Source organism: Bubalus bubalis, chromosome 4 (assembly GCF_019923935.1).
Source record: "Bubalus bubalis isolate 160015118507 breed Murrah chromosome 4, NDDB_SH_1, whole genome shotgun sequence".
In the NCBI taxonomy this organism is placed as follows: Eukaryota; Metazoa; Chordata; class Mammalia; order Artiodactyla; family Bovidae; genus Bubalus; species Bubalus bubalis.
The window spans coordinates 163,180,798-163,193,517 of NC_059160.1; the positions used below are offsets into that span (position 1 = coordinate 163,180,798).

The 12,720-nt window shown below is 44.1% G+C and overlaps 1 protein-coding gene across 1 annotated transcript; it reads right to left on the reverse strand.

Annotated features, from left to right (window-relative positions):
* Positions 1-717: 717 nt before the first annotated feature.
* On the reverse strand, positions 718-11,675 carry MSMB (microseminoprotein beta). The gene is made up of 4 exons (XM_006065689.4): positions 11,522-11,675; positions 7,518-7,614; positions 6,007-6,112; positions 718-979 (listed from the first exon to the last, which is right to left on the reverse strand). The coding sequence occupies exons 1-4, from the start codon at positions 11,522-11,524 to the stop codon at positions 850-852; spliced, it is 336 nt and encodes a 111-aa protein (XP_006065751.3). The 5' UTR covers positions 11,525-11,675; the 3' UTR covers positions 718-849.
* Between the last annotated feature and the right edge of the window lie 1,045 nt (positions 11,676-12,720).

Consider the following 12,720-nt stretch of genomic DNA (forward strand, 5'->3'; position numbering starts at 1 on the left):
ATGGGGTGAGGGGCCAGAGGTGAAATAAAGCTCTTTACCAACTGTCCATGGATTGTCAACAGAGGACTGTTTGCTTGCTTGTGATTTGTCACACACACACACACCCAACTCTAAGCCCCAAGAGAGCAGGGGCCTGGCTCACTACTGCATCCCCAGGCCCAGAGCACTGCCGGGCACCCAGTAAGGACCTGTTGACTGAACAAATGTTCTGTTCACAGAAACAGCAAGAGACGATTAACATTGTCACCGTCTTAAGTTCCTCGGTTTTGACAACCGATACTGGAGCCCTGTACCCAAGCCATTCCCCAATGGCAAGTCAGGACTCCAGGCTTTTTCACACCCACTGGGCTGCGTGTGGCCTTGGAGGCACTTCTCCCAGGTTAACCTCAGGCAAACACGGACGTGTATGAAGGACTCAGCAGATGCTCTCTGAAGAGCAGGAAGGAAGAATGAACATGGAAACCTCAAAGAAAAGAGGATTTCATCCACCAGACAGTGGGGCACTGGGGCAGCAGGGCACAGATTATCGAAAGCAAGAAAAGCAGCAGCGCTCCTCTGAGTGAGGGACACACAATGATCTGTTGCAGTGGAGGAAAAATTGTATAACTTTTATCAGCATTTATTTTTGTTTCCTCCTTTATCTGTTTGCATGCTTCATAATGTGTGTTATATCAATGCATACATAATTTATCAATTAAAAGTACACACATACTCAAGTGCTTGCTTAAAACATTTTTTACTAATAGGTAGGGTTATACAATCAGACTATTAGAGGCCATAGGAGAATGAAGCCTGACCTGGGAGAAGCTGGGCCCCCAGGTGGGGAGCTCTGGGCCCATGAAAAGCACGTTATAACACCCACGCCGTGACAGTGCAGTTCTTCAGTGGGTTCTTCTTCTCCAGCACTGTGTAGGTGCAGGTCTCCTTGTTGAAGACTGCCTGGCACTTGTCTCTGTCATAACCCATAGGTATAGCTACACTGCCATTGAGAGAAGAACAACACGTGTTACAAGGAACAGGATGCCCAGCCTCCCTGGGGGCTAACTTTGAGCTGGAAGCCGCCCACACTCCAGGTGTCTGGAGTGCCCCTCACCTACATAAGGGAATCTTAACATGTCACTCTCAGAAATCTGCACCCCAATACACAGGGCCTGAACTATGAACACAGACCATCCCTGACTTCATGGCTAAATTCCATCCTGCACATACTGGACTGCAGCGAGTTCCAACAGGCCCAGAGCTCTGGACTCCCCTGAGGCCAGGCAGCCTGCTCCAGCCTGACGCTTCTTGTCCTTGCTGCTCAGGAAGTAGCCAGCAGTACTGCTGCCTGAATGTGGGAAGGGGACAGTTGTCCCAACGCTGGCACGGAGGCCTGTTATGTCAGGAGCCGTCTCAGCCAACGGGAACAATGGGTCACTTCAGTCAGGGACCATGGAGCCCAGGGAGAAGCTGATGAAAACTGGAAAAGATCTCCCTGGGGAGAATCCACCCACACATTCAAGGGTGCAAACAATTTTAGGGCTCATTGCCCTCTTGAAACCCACCTGTAAACTCCAGATTTAAATTGTCCATCTTCAAAGTGCATACAAAATAGCCATCTCCCTGGCCTTTGTGACAACGCTTCCTTCCACAAAGTGACCTTTAACTTATTTTAACACAAGAGGACATTTCAGTCCTATTCCCAAAGGGTAATATGGAAACCAAAGGGAACACTGGAAGAAGGTTTTCCCAAGGGTGGATGACCTGGGTAGTGGGGAGTCCAGAGCAGCCTGGGCCTGGGCCACCAACCTCAAGCTCAATTGCTTCTGGGCAGCTTCAGATCTAGATAGTGTCCCTTAAAGAGTGCAGTGAGTGAAGAAATTCACCCAGAGAAAATCTTATCAAAACATGTATCACCAAAAAAAAAAAAAATTCACAAGAGAAACTTCATAGGCGGTGATATAATTGTAGGAGAAGGGGGCTGAAGACTCTGAGCAGTAGAAAAAATGTGCCAGTCTCCTCCATGTGAAGCTCTGTGCTGAGTGAGATAGTCAAGGTGGCCTGAGGCAGGGAAGGGGCTCTGTGCTCTGACCTGAAGTCAGTTTCTATCCCAGGATTGAGGGACATAACTGGTCTAGAGAAGACATTAAATGTGTTTTAATTTAATGAATTTAAATGAATCTGTGTGTGTGTTAGTCGCTCAGTAGTGTTTAGCTCTTTGTGATCCATGGACTGTTGCCTGAGGCTCCTCTGTCCATGGAATTCTCTAGGCAAGAATCCTGGAGTGGTTCACCATTCCCTTCTCCAGGGGATCTTCCCGACCCAGGGATCCAACCCATTTCTCTTATGTTTCCTGCATGGCAGGAGGGTTCTTTACTGACTGAGCCATGAGGGTAGCCTGAATTTATATGAAGAATCTCATTTAATTAATTAATTTTGGGGGCCTTACTTCTCATCTTGCAGGATCTTTGTTCGCCAACCAGAAATTGAACCCAGGCCCATGGCAGCGAAAATGCCAAGTCCTAAACTCTGAACCCGGAGAAGGCAATGGCAACCCACTCCAGTACTCTTGCCTGGAAAATCCCATGGACCGAGGGGCCTGGTAGGCTGCAGTCCATGGGGTCGCTAGGAGTCAGACACGACTGAACGACTTCACTTACACTTTTCACTTTCATGCATTGGAGAAGGAAATGGCAACCCACTCCAGTGTTCTTGCCTGGAGAATCCCAGGGACGGGGAGCCTGGTGGGCTGCCATCTATGGGGTCGCACAGAGTCGGATATGACTGAAGCGACTTAGCAGCAGCAAACTCTGAACCACCAAGGAACTCCCTCATTTAATTCTCATATTCACTTGATTATCCGTATTTTATGGTGAAGAAACTGAGTCTCAGAGAGATTAAGAAACTTATACAGAGTCACACAGCTGCTATACAAGGGAATGGAGATTCAGACTCAGTTACTCTGGCCCCAGCATCAAGGCTCTTTTCACTTCACTGTTTTCCACACTAGGTCCATGAGACCCCTAGAAAAAGATCACATTGACATGGCTGTGATGCGGCATCCCAGAGTGGGGTGGGGAGGGTCGAATCTAGTGGACAAGGATGCTTTGGGCCCTGTGGAGGGGTACTCTGATGTCAGAGAGGAAAGGCTCACTGGGCTTAATCCTGCTGATGCTATCACACTCCAGAGTCACATTGACACTTGATAAAAAGACAAAAATCAGGTTTCAGGAGCACAGAATCAAGGTTCATTTGTAATATATGACTCAGTCAAGGCAATACCTGCAAACCTGCTTCAGGTAGCCAGACATACAGTCTCTGGATCTGATATTCCTTTTGTTCCACTTAGCACTTGGCATGGGGCATGCTCAACAAATGGATTCAGAACTTTCCAGGTACTTAAACTTCAGTAGCACTCAGGTGTTTTGAGTTAAGTCAAGTCTTTGTGCTTCTACTCCTTGGTGATAGGTATCACAAGACTCTCTGAGGCACCTATTAAAATCCAAATTGCATGGCCTCCGGTAGATCCTGACTCAGTAGGTTTCAGAGGTGGGCCCCAGGAATCTGTATTTCATTAAGCTTCTCAGATGAGTCTGTGATGGGGCAAGTTTGGGGAACACTTCTTTACACTAATGCTTCTATCATCAAAGCCACTCTTGTCCTTGTGAAACACTATAGGGCCAAGACTGATGTCAAGACAAGAGATGGATAGGGATGGGGAGGAGTGGAGGTGCGACGGCTGATTTGGATGCAACTGCTGAGGAAAGAGGAGAATTAGGACCACTTTGCAGGTACTTTCTGCTTTTTTGGCCCGAGTACCAGAACTTTGGCATCCAGAAGAAAACATCTGCACAACCTTTCGGGTGACTTGAGTTAAACTTGAGCAGTGAAGCAACTTCGGGTTTAGAGTACAAGGGTCACTACAGAGCATCCTTTGCTCCTCACATCCATATCCTCTGCCTGTGTTCAGAGCCATTCCTGTTCCTGCAAATTGCCACAGTCCAGGCAAAGCTGCAGGAAAGCCAGATCCCTTCTAGAACAGCTTCAGACTGGTGGGTACTCTTTCCTATTTTTAGCAACCCATATGGATATAGATATTTAATAATAAAAGTTATTATCAAAATTCAAAAATGACCTAAAAGAAATAAGTCTGAGGTAGAAGGAACCCATTAACAGATACATGAATAAACAAAATGTGATTATATATATGTGTACATATGTATATAATATTATCTACAGATATCTATATTGGAGAAGGAAATGGCAACCCACTCCAGTGTTCTTGCCTGGAGAATCCCAGGGACGGCGGAGCCCGGTGGGCTGCCGTCTCTGGGGTCGCACAGAGTCGGACACGACTGAAGTGACTTAGCAGCAGCAGCAGCAGCATAGATATCTATGTATCCATACAGATTATCTATAGATATCTATATATAATATAGACATAATTTAATACATTTAAATTTATAGATAATATGTATTATTATATATTTAAATTTAATATATTTATCTGTCTAATATATATGTGATATAATATAGTGAATGTAATTTTTTCCTTTTTAAAGCTGAAAAATGTTTACTGTATATATGCAGTGAAACACTATTCAGCTTTAAAAAGGAAGGACATTCTGAGACACGCTACAACATGAATGATTCTTGAGGACATTACACTGACATAAGCCAGTGTGGGTGCTCAGGATGAGCCACCCCAATAGGTGCCACTTTTTCATGAAGCTTATTTTGAGCTAAAAGCAATAGTCACATCGCAGCCTCAAAACAAACTTCTGTTGCCACCCCCCAACTCCCTAGGAAGTATTTAAATTGAGGGTTCTTCCCAGAGAAGAGTTATTACCAGAGACAAATTGTATTTAAGTGACCCCATTTATATGTCAGGGTAAACATCTGAGCGACTGAACTGATTGAAACATCGAATTATGAAACGGATACTCTCACTCTTTTCATCCTGTGAATGACGCTTCTGTCCGTGCAAAGCCCAAGCCCCTATCTCTTTCCTTAGCACAGGATGGCATATGTAACTCATTCTACCTGCCTTTGTGCTTCTGTCTCTAAACCTCTCATGTTTGTGGGATTCCCGTACATATGAAAATAAATTTGATTTTTTCCTGTTAATCAGTCTCATGTAAATTTAGTTCTTAGCCAGAAGAACCTAGGTGGGGGGGAGTTTTCTTCCTTCCCAATACCAGTCGTAAAAGGACAAATACTGTACACCTCCACCTGCTGCTGCTAAGTCACTTCAATCGTGTCCGACTCTGTGTGACCCCATAGACGGCAGCCCACCAGGCTCTCCGTCCCTGGGATTCTCCAGGCAGGAACACTGGAGTGGGTTGCCATCTCCTTCTCCAATGGATGAAAGTGAAAAGTGAAAGTGAAGTCGCTCAATTGTGCCCGATTCTTCGCGACCCCATGGACTGCAGCCCACCAGGCTCCTCCATCCATGGGATTCTCCAAGCAAGAGCACTGGAGTGGGGACACCTCCACCTAGGGTTGTCAAATTCATAGATACAGCGTAGAACTGTGGTTGCCAGGAACGAGGGAGAGTAGGAGGTGGGGAGTTGTTGTTCAATAGGTCTGGGATTTTAGTTTGGGAAGAAGAAAGATTTCTGGAGATGGATGGTGGAGATGGTTGCAGAAAACCGCAAATATACTTAATGCCACTGAAAGTTACTTTTTAAAATGGTAAATTTTATGTTATGTATATTTTACCATGATTTAAAAAAAGAAAAGAAAGAAATAGGATTGAAAACTAAACTTCCTTCAAGATGGGATTTGGGGATTTGGGGCTTTTTGTTTGTTTTTCAAATTTTTTGGCATGGCTGCTCAGCATGTGGGATCTTAGTCCCCCAACCAGGAATCAAGTCTGAGCCCCTTGCATTGGAAGCAATGAGTCTCAACCACTGGACCACCAGGGAAGCCCCAGGACCGGGTTTTGAAAGAGGGAGCAGCTGTTCCTCAGACAGCACCCCAACAGTGGCCGCCTGCCCCTCTCAGCCCGGCTGGCTTGCGACTTACGTGTTGCAACATTCAATTCCATCACTGTCACAACGACAGCTTTCACAGTTCTCAGTCTTCCAGTCTGATTTCAGCTCGTGTGTGACTCCACTGAGATCCTTGCATCCTAAAATAATGCATGTGGCATCATCAGCAGAGTCCTAAGGTCACGCAACAAGGAGAAGGACACTGGGGCTAGTTGGTACCACCTGTACTCCACCCCACTCAGAGAGAGACTCTCGGTGATTTTACAAGCATCTCAGAAAAGTACTCATATATTCATTCATGGCTAAATTCAGCACTTTCTAACTCATACTACTTATCATATTTTCCTTACAACAAGATTAAATCTATTCAGAGTTCATTTCAGAACAGACATTTCAAGAAAATGTAAGTCCCTCCCTCTTTAATTAGATAGCTATTATGAGCCAAAATTCCCTGATAGCTCAGCAGGAAAGAATACACCTGCCAAACCTGAGGTAGAGAAAAAAAGAAAAAAAGAATCCACCTGCCAATGCAGGAGACTTGGGTTCAATCTCTGGGTCAGGAAGATCCCCTGGAGAAGGAAATGACAACCCACTCCGGTATGCTCGCCTGGGAAATCCCATGGACAGAGGAGCCTGGCAGGCTGCAGTCCATGGGGTCGCAAAAGAGCTGGACTTGACTCAGCAACCAAACAACAACAACAAATTATGAGCCTAGGAGTACTTAGGGTGACTTTTTGCTGCTATATTACCTCTGGATAAATGCCTCTTTTCTCCTCTTTTATTTGGTTTTCAACCCCAAAAGCACATATGAAACATCTTGGACACTTTACAAAAAAAAAAAAAAAAAGCCTGTGCCTGGGTACCAACGCAGAACAAAGAAATCCGAGTCTCTGGACGTGAGGCCCAGGCTGCCGCATTTTTGGACGTCTCCCTTAGTGGGTTCAGATGTTCAATCATGAATGAGAACCACTGCTGTAGATACACGGTGGTCTCGTGTCTGCTTGAGGGGCCAGCAACACTAGGACCACCTGAGGGCATGAGCCATGAAGACTCGCAGTCGACTCCAGGCCAAAGAATCAGAATCCGCACTTTAGTAAGAGTCCCAGAGGGTTTGCACACACATTTAGCGTTTGAGAAGTACTGGAATAATCAATGACTCTCAACCCTAACTGCATGTACGCATCAATCAAGAAGCTTCTAAATATGTAGATCCTATCCTTGAGATTCTGATTTACCTGGTTTTGAATGGGCCTGGGCATTCGGAGGCAGCAGCGGCAGCCCACAGTCCTCTTGCCTGGAAAACCCCATGGACGGAGGAGCCTGGTAGGCTGAGTAAGCTTCAAAAATTCTCCAGGCAATTCTCATACAGCTAGGATTGAGAACCACTTTCTTATGTAAATGGAATGTTGAAGTACCTCATTTTACTCCATTTATACATCTGCCCTAACCCTCTATCTCATGCAGATTTAAGGTTATTCATCTGCCAATAGTTTATATTTACTGAGATGCAATCAAATAACAAAACATTGAAAAGTCAGGACTTACCATTAGATGCGGAGCTCTCATTAGGTATCAAATAGCACTGGGCATTGCATAAAGTCACAAAGGTGGCTAAAACCACAAAGCTGAACAGAAGAGCGTTCTGTAAAGTAAAGAAGGGCCAGGGAAGAAAAATGAATGGATTCAGTTGGTAATTATTGACTGAGTGTCCTGTAGGGAGGGCCCTGCTGGGCTCTGACAGGTGGTTTGAAGGTAGAGCTTCTATCTTCAGATAATCTAACAAAGAAACAAGATCTATAAAGTTACTAAAATTAACTGGGGAAAAAGCAAAATGTGAGTGAAAACTCAGAGCAATAATGTTAGTGTGCTATTTTACTACAGAGGAGTTCAGGAAACCCTTGTGGATAGGAGATTTTTAGCTGCTTTGCAGGGCACGTATAATTTAAATGACAGAAATAAGGGATTGAAGAGAGTTTCAAGAAGATAATAGAACAATGACAAAGATAATAAAACAGGACAAAGATATGAAGACAAATAAACCACAATTGGAGACTTGCTGAAGCTAATTGGGATAGTCAGGGTTCTTAGACCACAAGGCTAAGAACTTCATTTTCCAGATGATAAAGGCATTGCTGATGGCTGATGAACATATCAGCTCATCTAGGCTGATATTTGATCTGTAGAACAAAGGAAAGCATCAGGTTGCTCTTGTCATCATTTTGAGGCGAGCAAACTAAACAAACTTTAAGGTGGGAATTTCCAGGAAGCTTTTAAAAAGGAAGATGGGATGAGGGTACTTATTCTGTAAGTGTCTAAAATTAATTATGAGCTGATGCTACTTGAAGTAGTGTGTTGCTGATATAGAGACAAATAAATGGAACAAAATTAAAAAAAACAAAAAATATACTTATTTATGAGTAAATATAAATATATATTATTAAAATAAATTTAGTCTTTGAAATCTGTAGAGAATGATTATTCAATAAATGGTATTAGAACAAATGGTGAACTATTTGAGGAAGAAAAAAAGTTCATTTTCTACTTTAGTTCTCACAATAAAATACTTTCTAAAAGGATTCAAAGGTTACATGTTTACAATAAGACCATAAACTAATCACAGAAATACAGGCAAATATTCTAAGCAGAAAAGGAAAAGAAAATAAATAGGTTTAAATATGTAAAAGTTGTAAGTCATAAAATTAAAAAAAACAGTTACCAAATTTGGAGAACATCAATATATGAAGAGTTTCTATATATCCATGGGAAAAAGGGAAGCATAGCTGAAAAATGATAAAGAAGACAAGGTGATGTTTCACACACACAGGCACAGACGCTGATAGAAATGATGAATAAACACATGAGAAATTCCACTGACATATAACACGAGAAATGTGACCATAGAGAAAATAGAGTCATAACGGGACGACAAAAATAATGAGTTAATTTCTAACATGAGAGGGAAATAGAGACATAGATGGGAAGTAAAATGCACGAGGGCGGTTTGTATTAGAACAATTTTTATGGGGTGTATACCCGTTCAAAGTCTTCAGACTATTTACAGCCTTTGCCTTCACTTCTAAGTCTTTTCACTTCTAAGACTTGGCCCTAAATAGAACAGCACAGAGGCTATCAACTGCTCCTCAGGGATGTTCACTGCTGTGGGAAAACAGAAATCACCGATGCTCAAGAACAGGACTGCTTTACAAGATGGAGATTCAGAAAAGACACCGGTCAACTGAGGAAGCGAGAGGAAATGAAGTGAGGTGAGTAAATGATCACTATGTATCGTTAAGTGAAATAAGGTTACAAAGCCGTTTGCTTGGTGTGATTCCTACAATGTAAAAAGATACCCAGAGAGACTGACGGTTTTGTGGCACATTTTAGCAAGTCGTTTTTGAGCTAAGGGATTATGACTACTTCTTCTTTGGATTTTTATTTGCTAAATTGTCCACAATGAAATGCCTTGATTTTATAATCAAAGAAATAAATGAATTCCCACAACAAACCCTCCGTACGTTTAGCTCACACCAGGACTTGAGGCTGCACCTGCTCTCCCTGTTTTCTTCTTTTGAATAATCTTCAGCTTAAGATCACTGTGGAAACCTGAATGTTTTCTCAAAAAAAAAAAAAAAAAAAAGCCAGCCTCATTAGCAAAATTTCTGCTCTCTTCATCCAAAAAGGGGGCTACTGGAAGAGGGGAAATGACCACAGAAATCTTGAAGGTCTTGTTTCACCGAGTCTCGAAACAGAGGTGTCGATGGACATGAGCCAGGGCTGCGGACCAGGGTGAGTGAGGAGAGCAGGATTCCCATGACTCCTGCAGCTCTGAGCAGAGGCCTGTGATTCAGGGACAGGAAGATGGAATCCGAACGTGGTGACAAGGGGAGAACCAGTTATTCAGTTAACAACTGACACCGTCTCAAAAATAGCTTCCCACTGGCATGCATTTTCTCTCTCTCTTCCTCTCCCTCTCTCTCCCTTCGTGAAAAGAGAGGTTCCCCTACTTGGGTGGCCATCACCTGGGTTACTAATAAGGAACCCCCAGTCTCAAGCTCACTGAAGGGTAGGGCGTGGGCTTTTGAATATTTACCAAATGTCCCAGGTGAGAAGCACAAGAGAAATGATCAAAACCAATGCTGCTTCAATGTGCATATGAATCCCTGGGAGATTTTATTAAATAAAAAGCAGATTCTGATTCAGTGGAATTTAAAGAGTCCTCATTCTAGCAAGCTCCCTGACAATGCCAATACAGCTGGTCCAAGGACCACTTCTAAGCAGAGAAACCCTAAACTCCCTTCCTGCTCCCATACTCTAGTCTCCATAGCCCCTCCCTCCTTTCTCCGCTTCCTCTCCTGTCCTCAGTGAACACGGGCCCCTGGCACCTGCAGGCACAGGAGACGGTGCAGCGATAAAGTTGGCATCTGTTATAGTTTCTAGATGGTGGGGCTCGGTGCCCAGCCTTGAGATGAAGCAGGCTGGTGGTGCTCCTAGAAATTGTGTCCTTTGCGCTAAGTCGCTGCGCCTTGAAGAGCCTTGTCCTGTATGATCAAGAGTCAGGTGACCTCAGAGGGATTCTTAGGCTGGGCAGGGGCCCTGCCAGGGCTATAGTTTAGGGTTAAGTTCACTCTGAAGCTGGAGGAGGGGGGGTCTGAGTGGAATTGGGAGGATCCCACCATGTTTATACTATTTCCAGCTCTGTCTCAAGACCGTTTCTGAAGGACGATCCTCTCCAGCCTCACTTTCTACTCCTGCCGAGGTGGGGGGCACTTCCTCCTGCTTCCCTTGCATCCTGAGAGCAGCCCACTCCATTCCCTTTTACTCATTCTACGAAAGGATACTTCGAAAAAGATCAAGTTTAAATTAAAGATAGAGAAGGGTCTGGATGAGTCTTTACAGATTTTGATGCACATTTCTTTCTTAATACAACATGAAACAATGAAAAGGGCCTAGGGTGTTGTCCCCAAATTTCGCAGAGCATAAAAATCACCTGGGCAGCTTAAAAACCCTGGAACTCAGGCAGGCCTCACTGCAGACCAATTAGACCAGCATATCTGGGATGGGAGTTGGGTATCAGTAGTTCTCACTGACCCCCAGGTGACTTCACTGCACAGACAGGTTTAGGGACTGCTGGCCTAGAGAGGGCTCAACTGCCCCACAGGCTCCTGGTGAGATCCCTGAGGCAGCTTCTGGCCTTCCCCAGGTTCGGTTTCCTGTAAAATGACACAGTGCTGTAGCTCTGAAGTTATATTTAATTTCACAAATCACTCACTCAAAGCCAAGGAATTAAAGAATTAGCATATATGAAACCCAATTTAATCCCAAAATTACTGGAAGAAATAACAGCTTAGAGAACAGAAATAATGCTAAATTCACAAAGATGTTCCCAAGCTCCCAGGTGCTCATCCTCCAGCACACTGTATTTCAAGTATAGAAGATTCATGACCAGGTTGTATTTACCCTGAATAGCACCCAGTAGAAACATCCATCACAGTTTATGAAAATAAAGGCTATACATATCTTTCTTTTCTGTATAAAACCCAGTTACCTACCATTGTGATGAGCAGGAGTCCTTGCAGGCATGTGCATCCCGGGAAAGCCACACTGGACTTATATCAGAGACGGTGACCGCATGTTTGGCATCATTAGAAAAGATAACACGCCAAGGTCACATTCAGTGTTTACAGAGGCTTGACTATCAACAGGAAAGTATGGTTTCAGATGATTTATGAGTTGTTCATAAATTAGGTCTCCACCCCAATCATATGTTTACGCTTGCTGTTCCCACCCCAATATGCATTTGCCTCTGCTGTGAAAGAGCAGAGGAAGAGAACTCTCTTTTCCTGAGCCTTCCCTTGTGCTGAGTGGGTGGCTAGGCACAGGGCGTGTGTCTTTTTTGATTTCATACACAAAGAAATGAAGATTTACAAAGTCAGGTGTAGAAGATGGGCTTCAAGAAGGAACATAAGAATAGTTTAGTGGTCAGCCCAGCAGGCTTCCTGAGGGTATATTTTGAGACAACAGAAATGTCCCAAGCCATTCTCCATGGCTTGAGAATACAGCACCCTTGCAGCCAGGGTTCCCTGGACAACCCAGACTTTCTAAAACCCCTCTTCAATCTGAAGTCGTCGCTCCTGACTACATCAGGCCAGCTTTCCTTCTCTGTGTTCAACCATGATCTTCTGAAAAGCCCTGCATGCCCAGGATGGCCTTTGGGGAGTGGCATCAAACAGAACCTTCTGGTATATTTGAGGAACTTAGCATTTTACTAGTTTGCTCGGGCTGCCATAACAAAATACTTTAGACTGGGTGGCTTAAACAACAGACATTTATTTTCCCACAATTCTGGAGGCTAGAAGTCCGAGATCAAGGCTGTTAGCAGGGTTGATTTCTACTGAAGTCTCTCTCCTGGGCTTGTAGATGGCCGTCTCCTCGCTGTGGTCTTTCTTCTGTGTCCTAACCTCCTTTTCTTACAAGGATACCAGTCATATAGGATTATGGTACAGTTTAATAACGACCTCACTTTACCTCTTTAAAGGCCCCATCTTGAATACAGTCATTTCCTGAGGTACTAGGGCTTAGGATTTCAACATATGAATTTGGGGGTAACATGATTCAACCCGTAGCACCTCTGTATCCCCAAATGTCCCCCTGCAGCCTGCCTCAGTGCCTAAAATTTCACCCTGGCTTTTCCTCTGCCCACAGAGGTTCACCTCTTACTCGACTGGCTCTTAGAGCTCTTCAGAGCTGG

What these genes read in the sequence shown, in the direction of transcription:
- MSMB (XM_006065689.4), bottom strand. An exon ending in TGAGAGCTCCGCATCTAATG is followed by an intron (nt 6,113 to 7,517) that starts GTAAGTCCTGAC and finishes GCATTATTTTAG; the next exon opens with GATGCAAGGATCTCAGTGGA. An exon ending in GGAATTGAATGTTGCAACAC is followed by an intron (nt 980 to 6,006) that starts GTAAGTCGCAAG and finishes TCTCAATGGCAG; the next exon opens with TGTAGCTATACCTATGGGTT.